Below are 17869 nucleotides of genomic sequence, written 5' to 3' on the forward strand. Positions count from 1 at the left end.
ATTAAAGTGATCAGGGTTTGGCACAGTGCTTAGATACACTCCCACAACTAACTGTCTAAAATTTGCCTCTTAGAGGAGTAGGGGGAGGGAAGCTTCCAAAAGCCAAAGGCATTGATTGCTCTAGAAAGATGAAAGCAGATTTTCCATCTAGCTGTTACACATATTTTTTTTATTTTATTTTTTGCTAGTCAAGCCTGTCTACGCTACCCAGGTTCAGTCAATAAACTGGTAAATACACCCACTTCTATGCGAGTTCAGGAGCTCTATCACAATTCAGGGATCCAAGAGTCCTGGGTTACACTAAACGCTGCAGAGTCAGCCTTTAAAGAAATGTCTTACTGAGAAATCAGTGGGACTTGGGGACAACAAGACAAAGATGTTAAAGTGTCATTTCTTGACTTCCGAATGGGAGCCCTTCACCCTGGGGCTGCACAGATGTGCAGGCTGGTGTTTCTTTTATAATCACCAGCATTCCTGTACATCACCCAACATTGGGAAGATAAACGCGGTCAATACACACCGCCAGGAAGGTGTCAAGCTGAACTTCAAACATTCAGCCAAAGCAAGTTACTCTCTCCTCACCACCACCAGGACCAGGTAAGACACTTCACAAACTGCTAAAAGAGTGTCTGCTGGCTGGTGCTGGGGGCTAAGAAGGGACAGATAAACTACTCGCTTAGCAAAACAGGCGAAGCACGACGAAGACAAAAAAAAAAAAAAGCCCAGAGACATACGGAGAACGGAAAACAGTAGCAGAAAAAGTCCAACTCTCCCTGCGCCAGCGGTGTGGATGAGCAGAGCAACGAACCGGGAGAGGAAGGAGGGGGCGGGGGCGATCATTCCCTAGGAGAACTTGTAAGCGGAGGCCTTCACAGCCTGGGAGTCTGCCCAGCTGCTCCTGTAGACCCTGCCAGCCTGGCCAAGGCAGGCCCCCGGGAGCGGAGCGAGCGAGGCTTCCGAGGGTCACTCCTGACTCACTGAGCCTCAGGCCAGCGCCGCCCGGACCTCACCGTTTTCCCTTCCGCTACTGGGCTATGATGGCAGCTTTCCAGCCCCACATGCCATACATCAGCCGCAGATCCCTGTTGGCACAGGCCAGCGCCTCCCCACCAGCTCTCGCCCCTAGCACACACTTTGAGCCTTATTCTCCTTCTCCCCAAGCCCACACCCTCACCCACCCGCGACCGGCGCCCTATCCAGGGGCGGCCCCACCCCCCGGCGGCCGAGCGCTGCCAGGCCTGGGCACCTGCGGCACCTCTCCGCCCCACCCCCATCCTCCACCACCTCCCTCCTCCCCCCCTTTCTCCAGCAGAAGGAGGGGGCGACTCACCGCAGTCAGTGCACAGGATCTTGCCCACCTCTTTCTTGATGTTTTTGCCGTTAGGGTCGACCGGGGCAAAGGCCGTCTTAAAAACTAAGGGCTGCTCAGTGGGCTCCAAGAAAAAGATGTAGCGCTGGTTCCTTTCGAGCGGCACACAGGAGCCCACGCTGATCACCTGCTCGCGCTGCAGCCCCCCGCTCCGGAGCGGCCACTTGTCCAGCACCTTCACCAGCGCCACCCGACCCGAGGCGGGCGGCTCGCGGGTGCTGTTAGAGCTGGAGCCGCCTGCCGGGGCCAGTCCCTGTACCTTGCCCTCCACCACCACGGGTGCCTTGTACGCCTGGTCCTGCACCGACTTGAGGCTGGGCGAGTAGCAGGCGAGCGACACACCGAAGAGCAGCATCGAGAAGCCGGGGGCCGGGTCGCGCCTCATGCCGCCGGCGGCTGCGGCTCGCGAGCGGGCGGCGGCTCTCGGGGCTGCGGGGCTGCGGAGCTGCGGCTGCGGCTGCGGCCGCGGCTCTGGGGGCGCAGCGGGACGGGAGATGCTGCTGCCGCTGTTGCTGTTGCTGCCGCCGCTCTCGCTGCTGCTGCTGCTTCTGCTGTTGCTGCTGCTGCTTCTGCTGCTGCTGCTGTTGCTGCTGCTGCTGTAGCTGTAGCTGTAGATGCTGCACCGAGCCTTCTCCAGTGGCGGCGGCAGCGCTGAGCAGCAAACCTGCCGCATCTGGCCAGGCCATTTGGGGGGCTCCGCCGCTCAGCCGCCGCCGCCTTGGGAGGGGAAACAGAGCCCTCTGGAAAACCGGAAACAGCGTAACGTTAGCGCCTCGAAGCCCTCCACCGGCAGCCCGGGGAGGTGGCCCAGCCAGGGCAAGGGACAGGCGGCAAGTGGGCCGCGATGCGCAGCCCGGCGCAGCGCAGCGCTCCCTCCCTGCGCGCCAGGACTTGGAGGAGGATGCGGAGGATGGGACGCCCGCCCACTTGCTCTCTCGCGCCCCCTCTATCCCCGGACCAAGTCAGGAGCGTGGCTTCTGCAGGGGAAGCTTGGAACTGCACTGCTTTAGTGCCCGCCTTCAGCCCGCAGGGGCGCGGGAGGAATCGTGCCACCCTTTGCTCTTGGGATTTATAAGCATGACCGTGAGGTTTAGTGCCGCGAGGAGAGGGTGGAGAAACGTAGAGGCTTCTGATAGCATCCCAGGAATAGGGGTGTAGGACACAGGGCGTGCCCCTGTCTTTAGCCCTAGGCTGTAATTATGAGGGAAGTAGCCAGGGCCGGGATGGAGTGCTTGCCTCCAGGGCTGTCTTCTTCCCTAAAGAGGACCCTGGAAACAGCCCCCCTAAGAGTCCACCTGCTCGACCCTGCCACCGCCTGGTGGCCGCTGGATATTTGAGCTGAGACAGATGATTCCAGTCCCATCATTTTACAAGGATTAGGGCCACAAGAAGTCTTGTCTCCAGAGGTAATGAGTGGAAGTGGGTCCGGCCTTCTCAAACTCAGGGTTTTCTCCAGTTGTCAAGGGGAACCAGGCTGCACGTTATACAACCCCATTTCCTTTTTAAAAATCCGCTCCTTAAATGTGTGTGCGGAGGGGGTGGGGGATAGCTCTTAGGAGCCAGTTTAGAGTCAGAGCCTGTCAGGGCCAGAGAAGGCTCCATGGAAATGGTTTCTCTGTAATCTGGTGTTTGCAAAAGCCACTGTCTGATACAAACATGTCTTCCACAATCAACGCGTTCGTCGGTGGGGGCCCAGGAAGTTTTCCATATGCTGCTGTTATCCTGGATGGATGTCAGGCTCAGAAAAGCGAGTTTAACTCTGAGAATTTGATTCCCAGAGGGCCCCCACAGGGAAATTAGCCCAAGAATGACTGACTCGGGCTAGGACAGCTCTTGCAGGGTGAAGAGAAGGTGGGTGCTGGACTCTTGGCTCTCTTAAGTGACACTTCAAACTGATTATCCAAACAGAACAGTGGTACCTCTGCCACCTGACTCCAAAGTCCCTCTATTTCTAAATGGTAACACTTTATACTTGGGCACCGGTCCATTCTAAGTCCCTAGTCTCTGTCGGCCATTCAGTCACCAAGTCCTGTAGTTCCTCCCTCAAAAGCCTCTAATCCATCTCCTTCCTCTCCAAATGTCACAAACACCTTAAGGCCAAGTCTTCTTTGTGAATTGTCTGAGCACTGTCAAGCTTCCTAATGGCATTCACACCTTTTACCTCACCACACTTGTCGAGACCTCAGCCAGGGAGCTTTCTAAGTGAAAGAGTAGAAGGCAAAAGGGGGCTCCTTCTGCTCCACTAGCCTGGTAGCTAACTCCTTGCCTTAACAGTGGGGGCTGTTCTTGCTCTTTCTGCGCATCCAGGAAGCCTCACCTTTGGCTTGTCCGTCTGGGGAACTATTCTTTCCTTAAGGCCCAGGTCGGCATTACACCCGTCCCCCACACACAAGTCCATATTCATCGCCACAACAATCAACATGTACACACCTGATGGAATTAACCCCACCCTCCCCGTGTCACCCTGATCCTCACGTACCGCACTGTCACAGGATTGGCCCCAAAGGACTTCCAGCAGCTGTAATGCCAAGGTCTATGTTCTCCGAGTCTTTGGATCCCTGTGACAATCAACACATAAAATACAATCATCAGCCGGGCGGTGGTGGCGCTCACCTTTACTCCCAGCATTCCAGAGGCAGAGTCAGGTGGATCTCTGTGAATTTGAGGTCAGCCTGGTCCACAAGAGCTAGTTCCAGGACAGGCTCCAAAGCTACTGTGAAACCTTGTCTAGGAAGAAAAATAAAACCCACACAATCAGCAAATCTTCAGTGAAGGAAAAGGAAAAGGGGGCAGGGAGTACTGAAGATCAGTATTCTTTTTTGTTTTGGTTTCCCTGTGCAGCCCTGGTTGTCCTGGAACTCGCTCTGTAGACCAGGCTGGCCTTGAACTCAGAGATCCACTTGTCTCTGCCTCCTAAGAGATGTGACTAAAGGCAGGCATCACCCCCTCTGGGCTCAGTAGTCTTTTAAATTTTATTTTATAGTTACGTTTATGTGCGTGTATATGCATGCTCATGAGTACAGGTGCCTGAAGAAGCATGCCTGTGATACGACACTGACTATTTAACCTGGAGTCTCTGCAAGAGCAGTTCACACTCTTAATGGCTGAGCCATCTCCCCAGCCCCAAGATCAGCACTCTTAAAGGCCTCAAGCCAGTTTTCCCAGTCATAGATACCATAAATGACAAAATATTGCTATAAAGAGGATGTCTAACTCCACCTCTCATTTTCCAATGAAAAGGAGAGTTCCAGAGAGACAAAGAGACCTAAGAGCACACACAGCAGCGGCGGTTCAGTCTTTTGTTTCTGGGGCCCGAGAAGTAAATAACTTGGACCCTGAGGTCAAGGAGAACCGGATTTTTCAACCAGTTCTATACCTTACTAGCTTCAGCATGAGTTCATTTGACTTGCTAGTTCTCAGTTTCCTCATTAGAGGAGTGGGGAAAACAATAGAATATACTTCATACTGCTATTTTAATGCACTTATTCAATAAATAATCAATTCACCTTGCCTCCATGCCAAATCAAGCCACTGTCCCTGCTTCTGGATATTCTGAGATATTTCTGAGGAAAGCCAACTCAACAAGGACCCTGCTCTCAAAGCTCTTAGTCTGGCTGGAGGGACAGTGGTAAACGAGTGGTGAAATCAGTAACTAACTGCGTATAGTGATCGGTATTCCGAAGGAAATAAACAGGATGAAATGATAGGGAATAATGGAAAGGTGGAGACAAGGTCAGCTTGGAGCAAGGAAGGCTTCTTTGAGGAGATAACATTTAAAATGAGAGTGGGAGGATGTGGCTGATAGGAGATGGTGTGTCTAAGGTACTGAGAACAATGCGTAGCACAAAGGGGGCAAAACCTATGTGGAATGAGATTGATAATTGGTGACTTATATTAGTGATTCCCAGGGAAAGAGAGCAGAATCTCTGCATGGTAAGGAATTATTGCGCGCTAGGACTTTCTGCATAGTAACAAAAGTTGAGCTGGCAAGATGGATGAGCAGGTAAAAGTCCTTGTCACCGAGCTGAGGGCCTGAGTTTAGTCCCCGGGACTCACATGGTAGAGAGACAGAACCAGCTCTGAGAAACTGTCCTCTGACCTCTATGCAGACATGCACACCCACACACAACATTTTTAAATTACTATTTTAAAAAGCAGTCAGGCATCCGGGCGGTGGTGGCACTCACCTTTAATCCCAGCACTCGGGAGGCAGAAGCAGATGGAGCTCTGTGAGTTCAAGGCCAACCTGGTCTAGTGAGTTCCAGGATAGTCTCCAAAACTACAGAGAAACCCTGTCTCAAAAAAACAAAACAAAACAAAAAAAGCATTCAGGCACGGTAGTGTATGCCTTTAATACCAGTTCTTGGGATAAAGAGACAAGTGAATCTCTGTTAGTTCGAGACCAGCCTGAGTCCCATAGCAAGTTCTGGGACAGCCAGGGATACCTAGTGAAACCCTGTCTCAAAACAAACAAACAAACTTAAAAGAAAATCTGGTTTAAAACAAAAATGAGGGGTATGTACTGGAGACCTGGAGGTTAAGAACACTGGTTGTTCTTGCAGAGTAACAAGTTTCCATTCCCAGAACTTTGGTTCACAATCTTCCACAGTAGTACTGGTTCCAGGGGATCCCGTGCCTTCTTCTGACCCCTGTGGATTCCAGGCATGCATGTAGTGCACACACATGCAAGCAAAACACTACTTATACACAGAAAATGACATAAATAAATCTAAAGAAAACTTCAGTGCAGGGCCGGGGATGTATCTCAGTTAGTATGACAGTTGCCAAAAATGTGTAAGGCCCTGGGTTAGAGCTGCAGCAGTATAAATACACACCAGCGGATATATATAGGACTGGAGATGCAGTTCAATCGGTAGAATGCTTGCCTAGCATGGATTCGATCCTCAGCACTGCCCAGACTCAACATAGTGGCACATACCTGTGATCCCATCACTTGAGAAGCAGAAACACCATGGTCAGAATTTCAAGGTCGTCCTTGGCTACACAGTTGGGTGAAGGTCATCCAAGGATACAGGAGACCCAATGTCAAAAAATAAAACACATAAAAATCTACTGCTAAAAGTATTAGAAATAATTTTCTGGTATTACAACCATCTCGGTGCCTTTAAATATAAAGGAAAGGCCTGATCTCCTTAATAGTGACTGAATTCCTACGGTCATAGAAGATGCAGACTCAGGCAGGGTGTCTAAAGAGAAGAAAGACACTTGTCCCCCTTTCCTCAAGATGTGGTGTGTTTGAAGATAATTTTTTGCAGAATTAGCTTCTATTGAGTATAGAAGAGCAGGGTGTGCGGTGTCTTGGGCAGCTCGTTTCTCCACAGAACGTCTGTCTCAGACAATCAGCCTTGGTCCTCTGAACCTCACGGCTCTGTATTGTGATTTAGTAACTGATAACTACAATGATGATTTCCACTTATTAGTTTATGTCAGCCACCTCATGACTAGTCTTTCCATGCTTCAACAACCTTGTGTTTTACAAACTTAAAAACACCTACAGAGTCGGAATAACCTGCCCAAATGACAGGATTCTAGCTAGGGACTGTCCGTTGCCAAAGCACTGGCATCATGCACACCCCTGCCAGTCTCTCTGGGTAAGAGGCATTATCAAAGCCCTCTTTTCATTATCACAGCGACTCACTTTTATCCGAACGGCGTCCATGAACATTATGCTGTTTGGTGTCGTGTGAGCATCATTTTACAAAAGACAAGTAACGTGGAGGCAGTGTGAGCATGTAACTAATTTTCTTTCTCCTTTCTTTCTTTATCCTTTTGACAGGGCCTCTTAACATAACCTTGGCTATCCTGAAACTCATTATGTAGACCACATTGGCCTTGAACTTACAGAGATCCACCTGCTCCACTACCCAAGTGCTGAGATTGAAGCACATGCCATCAAGCCTGACTCATAAGTGATTTTCATTGCTAAGGCTTACCACAAATTCAAACCCACACTGAAAAAAATATTACATATGTATTTATTTATTTATTTATTTATTTATTATGTGTGTGTGTGTGTGTGTGTGTGTGTGTGTGTCCCCGTGCACTAAGGCTCAAAGTTGAGTCACAAGGCTTGATTGCAGGTGCCTTTATCACCTGAGGCATCTCAGCCCAAACCAATCCTTTTGAACAAGAGCCACACAGAGGTATGGAAAATAGCCTTGAGAGTGTCCCCAAAGCTCACCATAAGGTTGTGGGAGAAAAAAAAAAAACAAAACTGGTTCATGTGAGCAGTGGGTTGTGTCACTAAATAATAACCACTAAGAACAAAAACAGAGGTAGACAAAAAGATACAGACATTCTGAATTCAAGATAGAACACCCACCACCCACATGAAAACCTTGGCTGCTTCTCTCTCAGGGCCTCCCACGCAAGATGGGTTTCTTCCAGTTTGGGCTGGTCCATAGGCAGAAAGGACCCCTGACTTAGGTTATATGACTTTCAGCCAGGAGAAGTGGCCAGGCAGGGGGAGTAGTGTGGCCTGTATTTGGTCACTGAGTCACAAACTGAGACAGACTCTGGGCAGGACAGTCTCACTTTCTAAATAAAGACGTTTTGTAAACTGCTTTTTTTTCTCCTTTCGAAATCTGTTTTCTAAATTTGGCCACCAGAGTCACTTTCAGGTTCGATGTGGTTCGTTGTTTTTTGTTTTTTGTTTTTTTTTTCCCTCCAAGGATTTCAAACAAGGGACTAAATAGAAAACAGTTACGGAGCCCCAGAACTTTGGCAGTGGACAGGAGTTCACAGCAGTGCACCCCAGTGTGCATCCTTCTTATACAGGGGAAGATACGAAGATCCAAAATCTACAGATGGACTCGGGGTCACACAACCACTTCATGGCAGGAGCAATCCTAAGACTTCCTTCTTGCCTACCAACCATTTGTCTGCTTTCAAAATCCTAGCTTCATGTGAGCTCAGACAAATTACTTTGCCTTTGTAAACCTTTACTGGGCTGACAATCTAGCCACCTCTTAGCATTTGGTGAATAAACACTGAGATAATTTGAATGGATTCACACAAAGACCGAGGCTGTAGTTCCCCCGTAGAATGCTTGCTTCTCATGACTGGTGCCTTAGGTTCAAAGCCCAGTACTGGCAGAATGTCTCACAAGGTAGCTGACACAGAGTGCTCGCTAACCAGAAGGAGGTGTCAAGCTGCCTCCCTCTGAATTCTGGTTCTGTTTCTCTTCTTCCACACATTATCCTCAACCACAAAATGTGTGAAGTGAAAATAGTTCCTGTCTCATCCCATTTGTTGTGGATAATAAATAAATAAATAAATAAATAAATGCAGCATCCACTTAGAACGACACTTAGCACACTAATTTACCAGTTTCTCGTTTTAAATAACCAGGCAGCCTCAAAGGCAACAGTTTCAAAAGCATTCGTTTTCATGTTTTGGGCATATGCTAAAATTCTTAATTCTAAAGCCTGATATTCTACTTCATTTAAGAAAAAAAAAATATCATCATTAATAGCCCAGCCCCCAATCAAGAGAGGCCACGACTCAGTAATTTATGGTGTAGGGCTGTGCTCTGAGCTCAGGGGCTCCTTCTCTCCGACCTGCTGACAGGGGCAGTAGTCCCTCTGTCTGACTGGCTCCATCTGGGATAGTCATACTTATATCTTTGTGCAGTGATTTAAGTCCTTTGGATGAAAACTGCTATGTGAACACAAATTATTATCTCTTTTCCAGATACCGCTTTTAGATTAGAATCCAGAAGCTTCCTAGAATAGCCTGGAGCAGAAGTGCATGGTGGATGTACAGCGACCTGCCTAGCCTGCAGGAGAAGTGCATGGTGGATGTACAGTGACCTGCCTAGCCTGCAGCAGAAGTGCATGGTGGACACACAGCGATCTGCCTAGCCTGGAGCAGAAGCGCATGGTGAACACACAGCGATCTGCCTTGGGTGACGGCAACTGGCTAATGCCTTTGCGCACAATGGCAGCTTTAGCTTTCTTTATAGACGGATATGTTGGAGCATATTGAATTTGGACGGGAAGGAAAAGTGAGATGTCCTCAGAGGATGCTTTTGCTGTTTAACCTTACAAATTTTTGTGCAGGTTGCATGCAAACACACACACACACACACACACACACACATACACACACACACACACACACACACACACACACACACATCTTTCCTGTTTGGTATTATCCCTCCCCTGTGCCTTTTAGGGATTCACATTCCACCGTTCTCCCAAGTCTAAAGGCAGATACAGTGAGCCTCTGTATTTGCTGGTAAGACAAAGTAATAGTAAGATGTTTAAACATCTGTTACAGCCCAGTGCATGACTCTTTAAATCAGGTGTAAGTTTAAGGCATTATTAATTATGATTATTTTTATTATATTCTAATACTTAAGTATTTTTTATTTTTCTTTCTTTTTAAAAGTCCATTTGGGACTAAGAATACAGCTCAGTGGGAGAACATTGGCCTACAATGTTCAAGAATCTGAGTTTGACCCACAAAAGTACTAAATTGTTGGGAGCAGTGAGACCCCAGATCCTGAATTTCTTGTAATCCCCTAATCTGAGTGCCTACAGCTGCTCTGAGCACGAGACCTTCAGGAGTTCCTGATGGCAGGAGAGTGGTTTCTGGTGGGTTTGGCTGGGGCGTGGCTATCTCTATATAATCTGCCCCTGAACACAATGAAGGGGGCATTCTTGGGGAATTCAAGGATGACCTGAGCCGCTGTCTCTCTGTCTGTGTGTGTCTGGGTATTTTAACCTCTAGCCCCTTGCCTGAAGCTCGGTAACTGGGTGCAAGTGCACAGAGTGCAGACTCGGGGGCGCGGTGCTTGGCACTAAATAAATAAATAAATAATATGGAAATTAATTAGCATCACTCAAAACTGCTTTCATACTGCTGTGAACCAAGGTTTATCCTAGACGTTGAGAACACAGTGTCAAAAAAGAAGCACAAGACACTTGCTCTTGACAAGGTTTCCTCTATAAAGATACAGACACCAAGGAGGGAAGAGATGACTATTTCAGAATTAGGGCCCAGGAAACTGGGTTGAAAATTACTAGCCTAGGCTACTGCTAAGGAGACAACGTTTAAGCCGCAAACTGAAGAATGAATGAATGCTCCCTCCCAATAACGCTGAGATCAGAGCATGTGTGGCCGAGGGAAGATGACCACCCCGCGGGCTCTCAGCGGTCTTACGTGATAGGTGCTCAGAAGGGAAGTGACAAGGGGCAGGTGTGCGCAGGTGTGTGAGGCAGTTAGAGCAGTCAAGTACTTCTCAGATTCCTGCTCTGCCTTCTGAGCCACGGTGCTTTGGTTCTTCTTAAAGTAAGAGTCAGCCGGAGGGGTCTATAGGGGAATGACATGACGTGACTTATATTTGAAAAATAGGGCTTCGAGCTGGAGAAAAGTCTGTGATCGGCAAACAGCGAACTCAGAGATCTGATGGGAAGCTGCTTACTGGCCTAGGTGAGAGGGGGCGTGGCTTACACGTGGGTAATGCAGGGGAAGTAAAACAGTGATGGCGTTCAGGATATAACGTGAAGGTGGAACCGAGAGGGCCCACTGGAGAGCAGGGCAAAGAGGATGGTTTTCACCCATGCCACGGTAAAGCCAGTGTCTCTGACCTGCATGGCAGAGTCCAGTGTGGCCGTACTCAAGAGTCCTGTGCACCTCGCCATTGTTGCAAATGAAGTAATGAAATCTCATAATCTGACTGTGGAATAGTCTACCTAAGACCTCGCTAATACTGCAAATATCCGGAAATTTAGGCTTCTCTCATGGCTGTAAAACATTTGAGACCACTGGAGAAATAGACATCTAAGTAGAAAATGGCATTCCACTCCAAAGAGTTTATTAAAACTGATTTATTAAAGGCATTATGTGTAAAGATGGGAGTGGTGCTAAGGGAAACAAGAGGTATGGAGAGGCCCAGCTGATTTCTGACACTGTTTGTACAGGGACACAATAAAGAAAGTGTAGTGTGCTCAGGCCATGGAGGCTGGATGCTGGACAGCTACAGCGGGACCACAGCAGGAAGGAAGTGGTGGTGGGGGGACCTCTCCAGTTTCCCATTCTTCCTCCTACTCTAATCCCCCTACTAGCATCCCCTATGCCCACGGGAAGCCAGAGGACAAGGGAACTGCTGGTGTAGCCATGGAGGTCAGCGTTTCTGGACGTAGAGCAGGGCAGAGAAAGACAGAAAATCTGGGGAGCGGAGTAGGTGAGGACACAGTTTAACCAGCACAGATAAGATAGCCATTCACGAAACAATTCAAGAAGAAAGTAAAGCCCACTGTCAACCTCGGCCTATCAACAGAGCACTGAACACTTGATAGAGATGAGAGATGGAGACAGAGCTAACTCCTAGTAAGACACAGCAACTCAGCTTTCATTCATTGTCTCGCTTCACAGGAAATTAAGAGGAAGAAATTGGTTGTGTGTGGCTTTAGCTTTAAGGAGGGTGGAGTGGCACAGGTCAGTAATCCCAGCACACTGGGTGGAGTTGAGGGAACGGGGTCTTGAGTTTGCAGCCAGCTTGAACAACATAGCAAGATCCTGAGGAAAGGAGCAGGGGGGGGGGGGGGGAGAGAAGGGGGGAGGAGCTTTCATTTTTCTTTTGTAAAAAGGTGGCTACATCCCGGATTATAGGAATATCTGACTGTCTGAGAAAAAGATGCAGATTTTCCTCTCTGGAACTCTGTCCTTCTACCTCACCTTCCTCAAGCATTGGAAGGAGGTCCAGCCACCACCACCCCACCCCGGAGATGCTGGCTTATAGAAGCTTAAATTTAGACAAAAGCTAAAGACAGACCTTTGAGGTCACTAAGCCTGTGTCAGCGTATGGGCACAGTCAAATAGAAAGCAATCCAGCATCTTGGTTAGGGAGGCCAGCTCTGGGGTCACAGACTGCTGGGGTTTGGATACCTGCTTTACTACCTGTTAACTGTATGACCTTGGGTAAGCAGCTGGGGTAAAGCAGGGGTAATAACAGCTTTCCATGGGGTAGTTCATGGTGGTACCGAAGACACCACCCAGCAAATGGGAAACGTTTAAGGAGAGTCTTATTATTAATCAAGCCAATTCTCTGATTCTGAAATATTATGCAGCCAACTTCCTCTTTAAATTTGGTCTTGGTTTCTTCCCTGTAACCCACTCCGAGCACATGCAGGCACCCACAAATAAATGTAGTTTTCGAAAACATTTGTAATCCAGGAAAACCTACAAACATTGTCTGTTTGTTTAGCAACATGGTTGCCTTTTAAATTATTATTATTTTACTTTTGTGCATGTGCATGGGTTTTCTGCCTGCCTACGTGTCTACACCTCACTTATGTGTCTGGTGCACACAGAGGCCAAAAGAGAGTGCCGGTAAATGGTTGTGGGTTGTCATGTGGGTGCTAGGAATCCAACCTGGGTTCTCCTGAACAGTAGACAGTGAGCTGCACCGTTGCTCCAGGCCCCAGTATATGAACTTTGATCAAATTACTACAGATAAAAGCTGTGTTAAAGCTGAGCGTGGTGGCACATGCGTGAAATCCAAGCGCTCAGGAGGTAGATTGTGAGTTTCAAGCAAGCTTGGGCAATATGGTGAGATTTTGTCTCAAAACAAAATAAAAAGGAAGGGGGTAAAAACAAGATACATCAATAAACTTATCTGGAGAGGTCACCATGAAACTTATAATTTTGTACATTAATCAAAATTCTAATTTAAAAGCAAAATCATGTGTTAGGACAAACTCATTAATATATTATGATATTAAAGTTCAGATTTTTCAACTGCTGGGGGAAAAGGAGCAAGCAGAATTCTGTGAGCTGCAGGTAAGACTGGATGGAGGCTGTGTGTCTGTTAGGGTAGCCGCTAGCTAGCTACACGGTAGTGGTAAGTAATTAGAACCGACTCTGAAACTTGAAATGTAACATCCTGCTCCCGTTTTCATTTGCCGTATTTCAAGTGCTCAGCCATGCCCTGAGATCAACAACACCTACGATGGAGGGCGAAAATAGAAAAGACCGCAATCATTGCAGAGTGTCTTCCTGAGTTGACCTGCAGGAACATCGGCTGTGAAAGACAGCCCATGGTTTGGGAAGGGGAAGTTGTGGAGCAAAGTGCTGTAAATATAAAAACCAGAGCAAAGAGAAAAGTAGTCTGTTTTGAGGCAGGGTGTCACTATGTAGCCCAGGTACAATTTTTCCAACTTGGAATCTTAATTTTCAGTAGTTATAAGGATGCCAGACAATACAATGTCATATGGAGTGGTTCTATTACTGGTCTCTTCTTCACCCAAAATATATCCCCTCCAACCTTCCCCCAGTGAAAATTTATCTTCAAATTCCAGGTATTTTTGCAGAATGTTATCTTGTGATGTAAGTCAAGGCAAAAGCAGAAACAGAACTCACATGATAACATTCTCATTCCAGCTTTGTGGCATGGAGAACTCTAAGGGTGCCTTTGCTCCCAGTGGCTTTTTCCAGAAGTTGTATTTTTTTTTCCAACTGGTCAGTTATTTTGTTCACGTTTCTAACTCCACCCCTTCTTTCTCAGGAGTTGACCACTTTTCCGGGCTTCTTTATCTCTGATCTTTCAGGAAGGCAAGCCTGAAGTGTAATTTCCCAGGCTGTATTTATAAGGAGGCTCTCAGAGCAAGCGTTCTCCATTTCCCGGTGGGCACCCATTCTTCCAATGCCGCCTTTTCAATGGTATTTGACAGTGCACCAAGAAAATGCCACGGCTAGAATAGGGAGAAAATGGAACTTGTAAATTTTGTACCCAGGATAAATCTGCCATGCCCACACAAAATAAGCAGAGTCTTGGTGACAGGTAACAGCATTCCACCCGGGAAAGAGAAACTTTAAGTCACTACAGGGAAATGAAGCTTGGCTTATTTTCTAGGTCTTGGCAAAAATCACAGCTACATTGTAGCTGCTGTTAAGAATCCCATTAGGACTGTGAGATGGCTCAGGGAGTGGGGGTGCTGGCTGCTCAGACAACCTGAGTTCCAACCCCAGGACCGACATGGTGGAATGAGAGAATCAATTCTCTTAAATTGTCCTCTGACCCCATGTGGTATGTGCACCCCTGATACGCACATACTAAATCAATAAATCTAACAAATTTTTGAAGAATTCTTATTGGGCAGTTTTAATCGGGAAGATGAACAAAGATATGGCTTCCAGTCATAGATATGTGGGTGAGCTTTTAAATTGAAGTCCGAAAAGATGAAACTAGCCTAGCGCTGAATCTATTGCAAACAATCAACTGGTCAGTGCATAAGGATCCCTTCTCCATGAGGTCCTCATGCAGCAAGGAGAAAGGCTCTTGTGAGGAAGACCAAAGGCATTGGTCCCCAGCCACACTGAGTTCCCAGCTGGCAGCCAGCACCATCTGTGAACTCGAGATCCAGGCTGCTGTTCTCAACACCCAGCAACATCTTGACTAGCAGAACTACCTGGTCAGTCTACAAGTGACAGGAACAATAAGCACTTAAAGCCACTAAGTCTGGAAGTAGTTTGTTAGGTGACAACAGGTAGCAGACCAACATCTGTACCAAGACTGTCTGGCTAAGCCCATGTGTGTGCTTTACACATGGTGCCAGGCATGTGCTTTGCTTGGAAGAGCTCAGCTCTATTGTGGTAGACTTCAAACAAACAAACAAGCAAAAGACAGGGGTGGCACTGCACACCTTCAAACCCAGCACTTGGGAGGCAGATACTTCTCTGTGAGTTCAAGGCCAGCTTAGCCTACTGAAGAGTTAAGGTCAAGCAGACCCTGCCTCAAAAAAACCAATCAGTTGTGCTCCCAAGTTAGTATTTTCTTGGCTTGCTTTCCAAGGAATCAGTAATTATCTCTTCCTTTTGCTACATCACCAAATTTTCCATCTGGTGACTTAATCCCATTAGTAGATGAATACAGTGTGTTTGCGTGTGTGTGTGCTTGAGAGTGCATGAGTGTGCGTGTGCATGCGCCAGTGTGTGTGTGTGTGTGTGTGTGTGTGTGTGTGTGCGTGTGTGTGTACAGACAGAGAGAGAGCAATGGCAGGTATTAATTCTCTCCTTCCACCGTATTGGTTTCTGGGAATGAACTCAGGTCGCTAGTCTTGGTGGCGAGCACCTTTACTTACTAAGCCACCATGTCTGCTCCACAGCCTACTCTTAACAACATGCTCCCCAACCCGTTTGTTACACAAAAGCTTTGAAAAAGGTTTGCTAGCTGCCCTCTCTCTGCTCAGAGTTCCCTGAGATCTGCTATCGTATTTAGATTAAAACAAGTTCTCTGTCTGACCCGTGTGTTCTAACATTAACTGACTTTGGCTTACTTTTCCATTCCTATCTCCTGCCCCTTTTTTAATAGTTGAGCCTGATTCCAGCCACACACACCAGTCTGCATACTCAGAATCCCTGTGTTTGCCACTCCATAGGTCTGACATTCTTTCTCTGTGGATTTATTGGGGGGTTGTGACTGACTTCTTATCCTGTGGGTTTGAATACAGATCTTGATATCCACCTAAGGAGTCCCCCACCTCTAATGCCTGCTACTTTCCTTAGAGCAGACCTCATGCGCTGTTCTTTTTCTATTTGTTAATTTTCTTCTTTCTTACTGATTTTCTTCACTAGGGTATGACTCTGTGTTGAGACCTTGTTGGAGGTGGTGGCACACACCTTTGATATCAGCACTTAGGAGTCTAGGAGTCAGAGGAGTCAGAGGCAGGTGGATCTCTGTGAGCTCGAGGTCAGACTGGTCTAAATATCAAGTTCCAGGAGAGCCAGAGATGTTATGCAGAGAAACCTTGTCTCCAAAAAAAAAACAAAACAAAACAAAACAAAAAAACAAAACAAAAAAAAAAAACAAGTAAAGTAGACCATTAACCTAACATGGCCAAGGCCCAGGGTTCAATTCCTGGCACCATAATAATAATAATACTAGTGCTAAAAAATGATGATGATGACATTATTTATTAATCCAACTTCCATTGAAGAACTTTATATATCCCAGCATGGCGTACACAGATTAATGCCTGTAATTCAAATACTGGAGAAGTAGAAGTATCAGGATCATGAGTTACTTCATGGCAAGCCTGGGAGTCATTGTTACATTATTTCAACTGAAGAAAATAAAAACATCATCTTAAAAGAGTTAGTGATCTAAACATTTCTGAGACAATGCCCACAATTCTCTATGATGACATCTTAGTGTGGGCTACTTAAGTGTGACTGCTGGCCCACAGCCTTCTTAAGGGGAGGGTTTGCAGAACACTCAGTTTGCCTACTGACATCCTGTGTATAGGCTCTCAAAGGCTTACATAACATCAGTCAATGTCTTTTTCCTGCTCCCCCTCCTTCTTTTCCACACTAGGGATAAAACCCAAAGCCTTTTAAGTGCTAGGCACGTGCTCCTCCACTGAGCTGTATCCTTAATCTTCTTCTTCTGACTTTTTAAAGACTTGGAAACGGTATCTCACTATGTTACCCAGGCTGCCCTTAGACTCGTTTTATAGCCCAGGCAGGTCCAGAACTTGCCATCTTCCTGCTGCTCTTCCTAAGAAGCTGGGACTATAGCCCTGTACCACCAGGCCTGGCATCATTCAAGGCCTTAATAGCATCTTTATTATATAAGGATCATATGATATGTCCTTATTATATAAGGACAGTCCTACAAAGGATTTAAAATCTAAAATAAGGAGAAGTTATTGTACAAAATTAAGACAGAAAATGATAAAAATAAATAAATAAAAACCCTTGCATGCAGTTTTGGTACATACCTTTAATCACAGTACTCAGGAGACAGAGACAGCCGGATCTCTATGAGTTCAAGCCAGTTTAGTCTACAGAGTGAGTTCTGACAGTCTCCAAAGCTATAGAGAAACCTGTCTAGAAAAACCAACCAATCAACCAAGCAACCAAACAAACAAACAAAAAACCCTTTTACTTCTAGAAGTACTTCAACAATTGAAGGATAATATCTCCATGAACATAGGTAATAGTTTTTCTTTCTTCTTTGAGATCGAGTCTCTCTATGTCACCCAAGGTGGCCTCTGATCCTCCATCCTCTTGTCTCTGCCTCCCAGGTGTTGGGATTATAAATGTATGCCACCATACCCAGCAACTTGATGACTTTATAACGACACTGTGGATTTTGTCACATTTACGTTCTTTCGTCACAATAATGCCTTTTGTGTAGCGACTGCAGTTCCTGAGCATTCTGAGCTCCATGAATACCTCCACAGTGTCACGTATTATAAATTATAAGTGATATAAAGAAGATATGAGAGATTAATTTTCCCAAAGATCCATAAAAAAGTAGTGTTAACATTTCTCCCAGGCTGATATCCCTGAACCTCTGGAATCCCTTCCCACTACCAGATGAAGCATCAGTTAGACATTTGGTTCTATAACCAACAGGTTAACAGGCTGCTAAGGAAACATGTCTGCAAATATGTAAATGCAATGCAACATAATAAATGCAGCCACAGAGGCATGTGCAATGTTCAGACACAATGAGGACTAATTCAT

General features: G+C 46.7%; 1 protein-coding gene across 2 annotated transcripts in view; it reads right to left on the minus strand.

Annotated features, from left to right (window-relative positions):
* LOC121442978 (pro-neuregulin-2, membrane-bound isoform) overlaps positions 1–2241 on the minus strand; it is a 182399-nt gene extending 180158 nt beyond the window's left edge. For both annotated transcript variants that reach the window (XM_041644629.1, XM_041644630.1), the window contains exon 1: positions 1331–2241. In XM_041644629.1, the coding sequence (XP_041500563.1) occupies positions 1331–2042 (712 nt within the window). In that variant the 5' untranslated portion in view covers positions 2043–2241. The remainder of the gene's footprint in view (positions 1–1330) is intronic.
* Between the last annotated feature and the right edge of the window lie 15628 nt (positions 2242–17869).

This window comes from Microtus oregoni, unplaced genomic scaffold (assembly GCF_018167655.1).
Source record: "Microtus oregoni isolate MIOR12 unplaced genomic scaffold, Mior012 000098F_ref0000018, whole genome shotgun sequence".
Taxonomy (NCBI): domain Eukaryota; kingdom Metazoa; phylum Chordata; class Mammalia; order Rodentia; family Cricetidae; genus Microtus; species Microtus oregoni.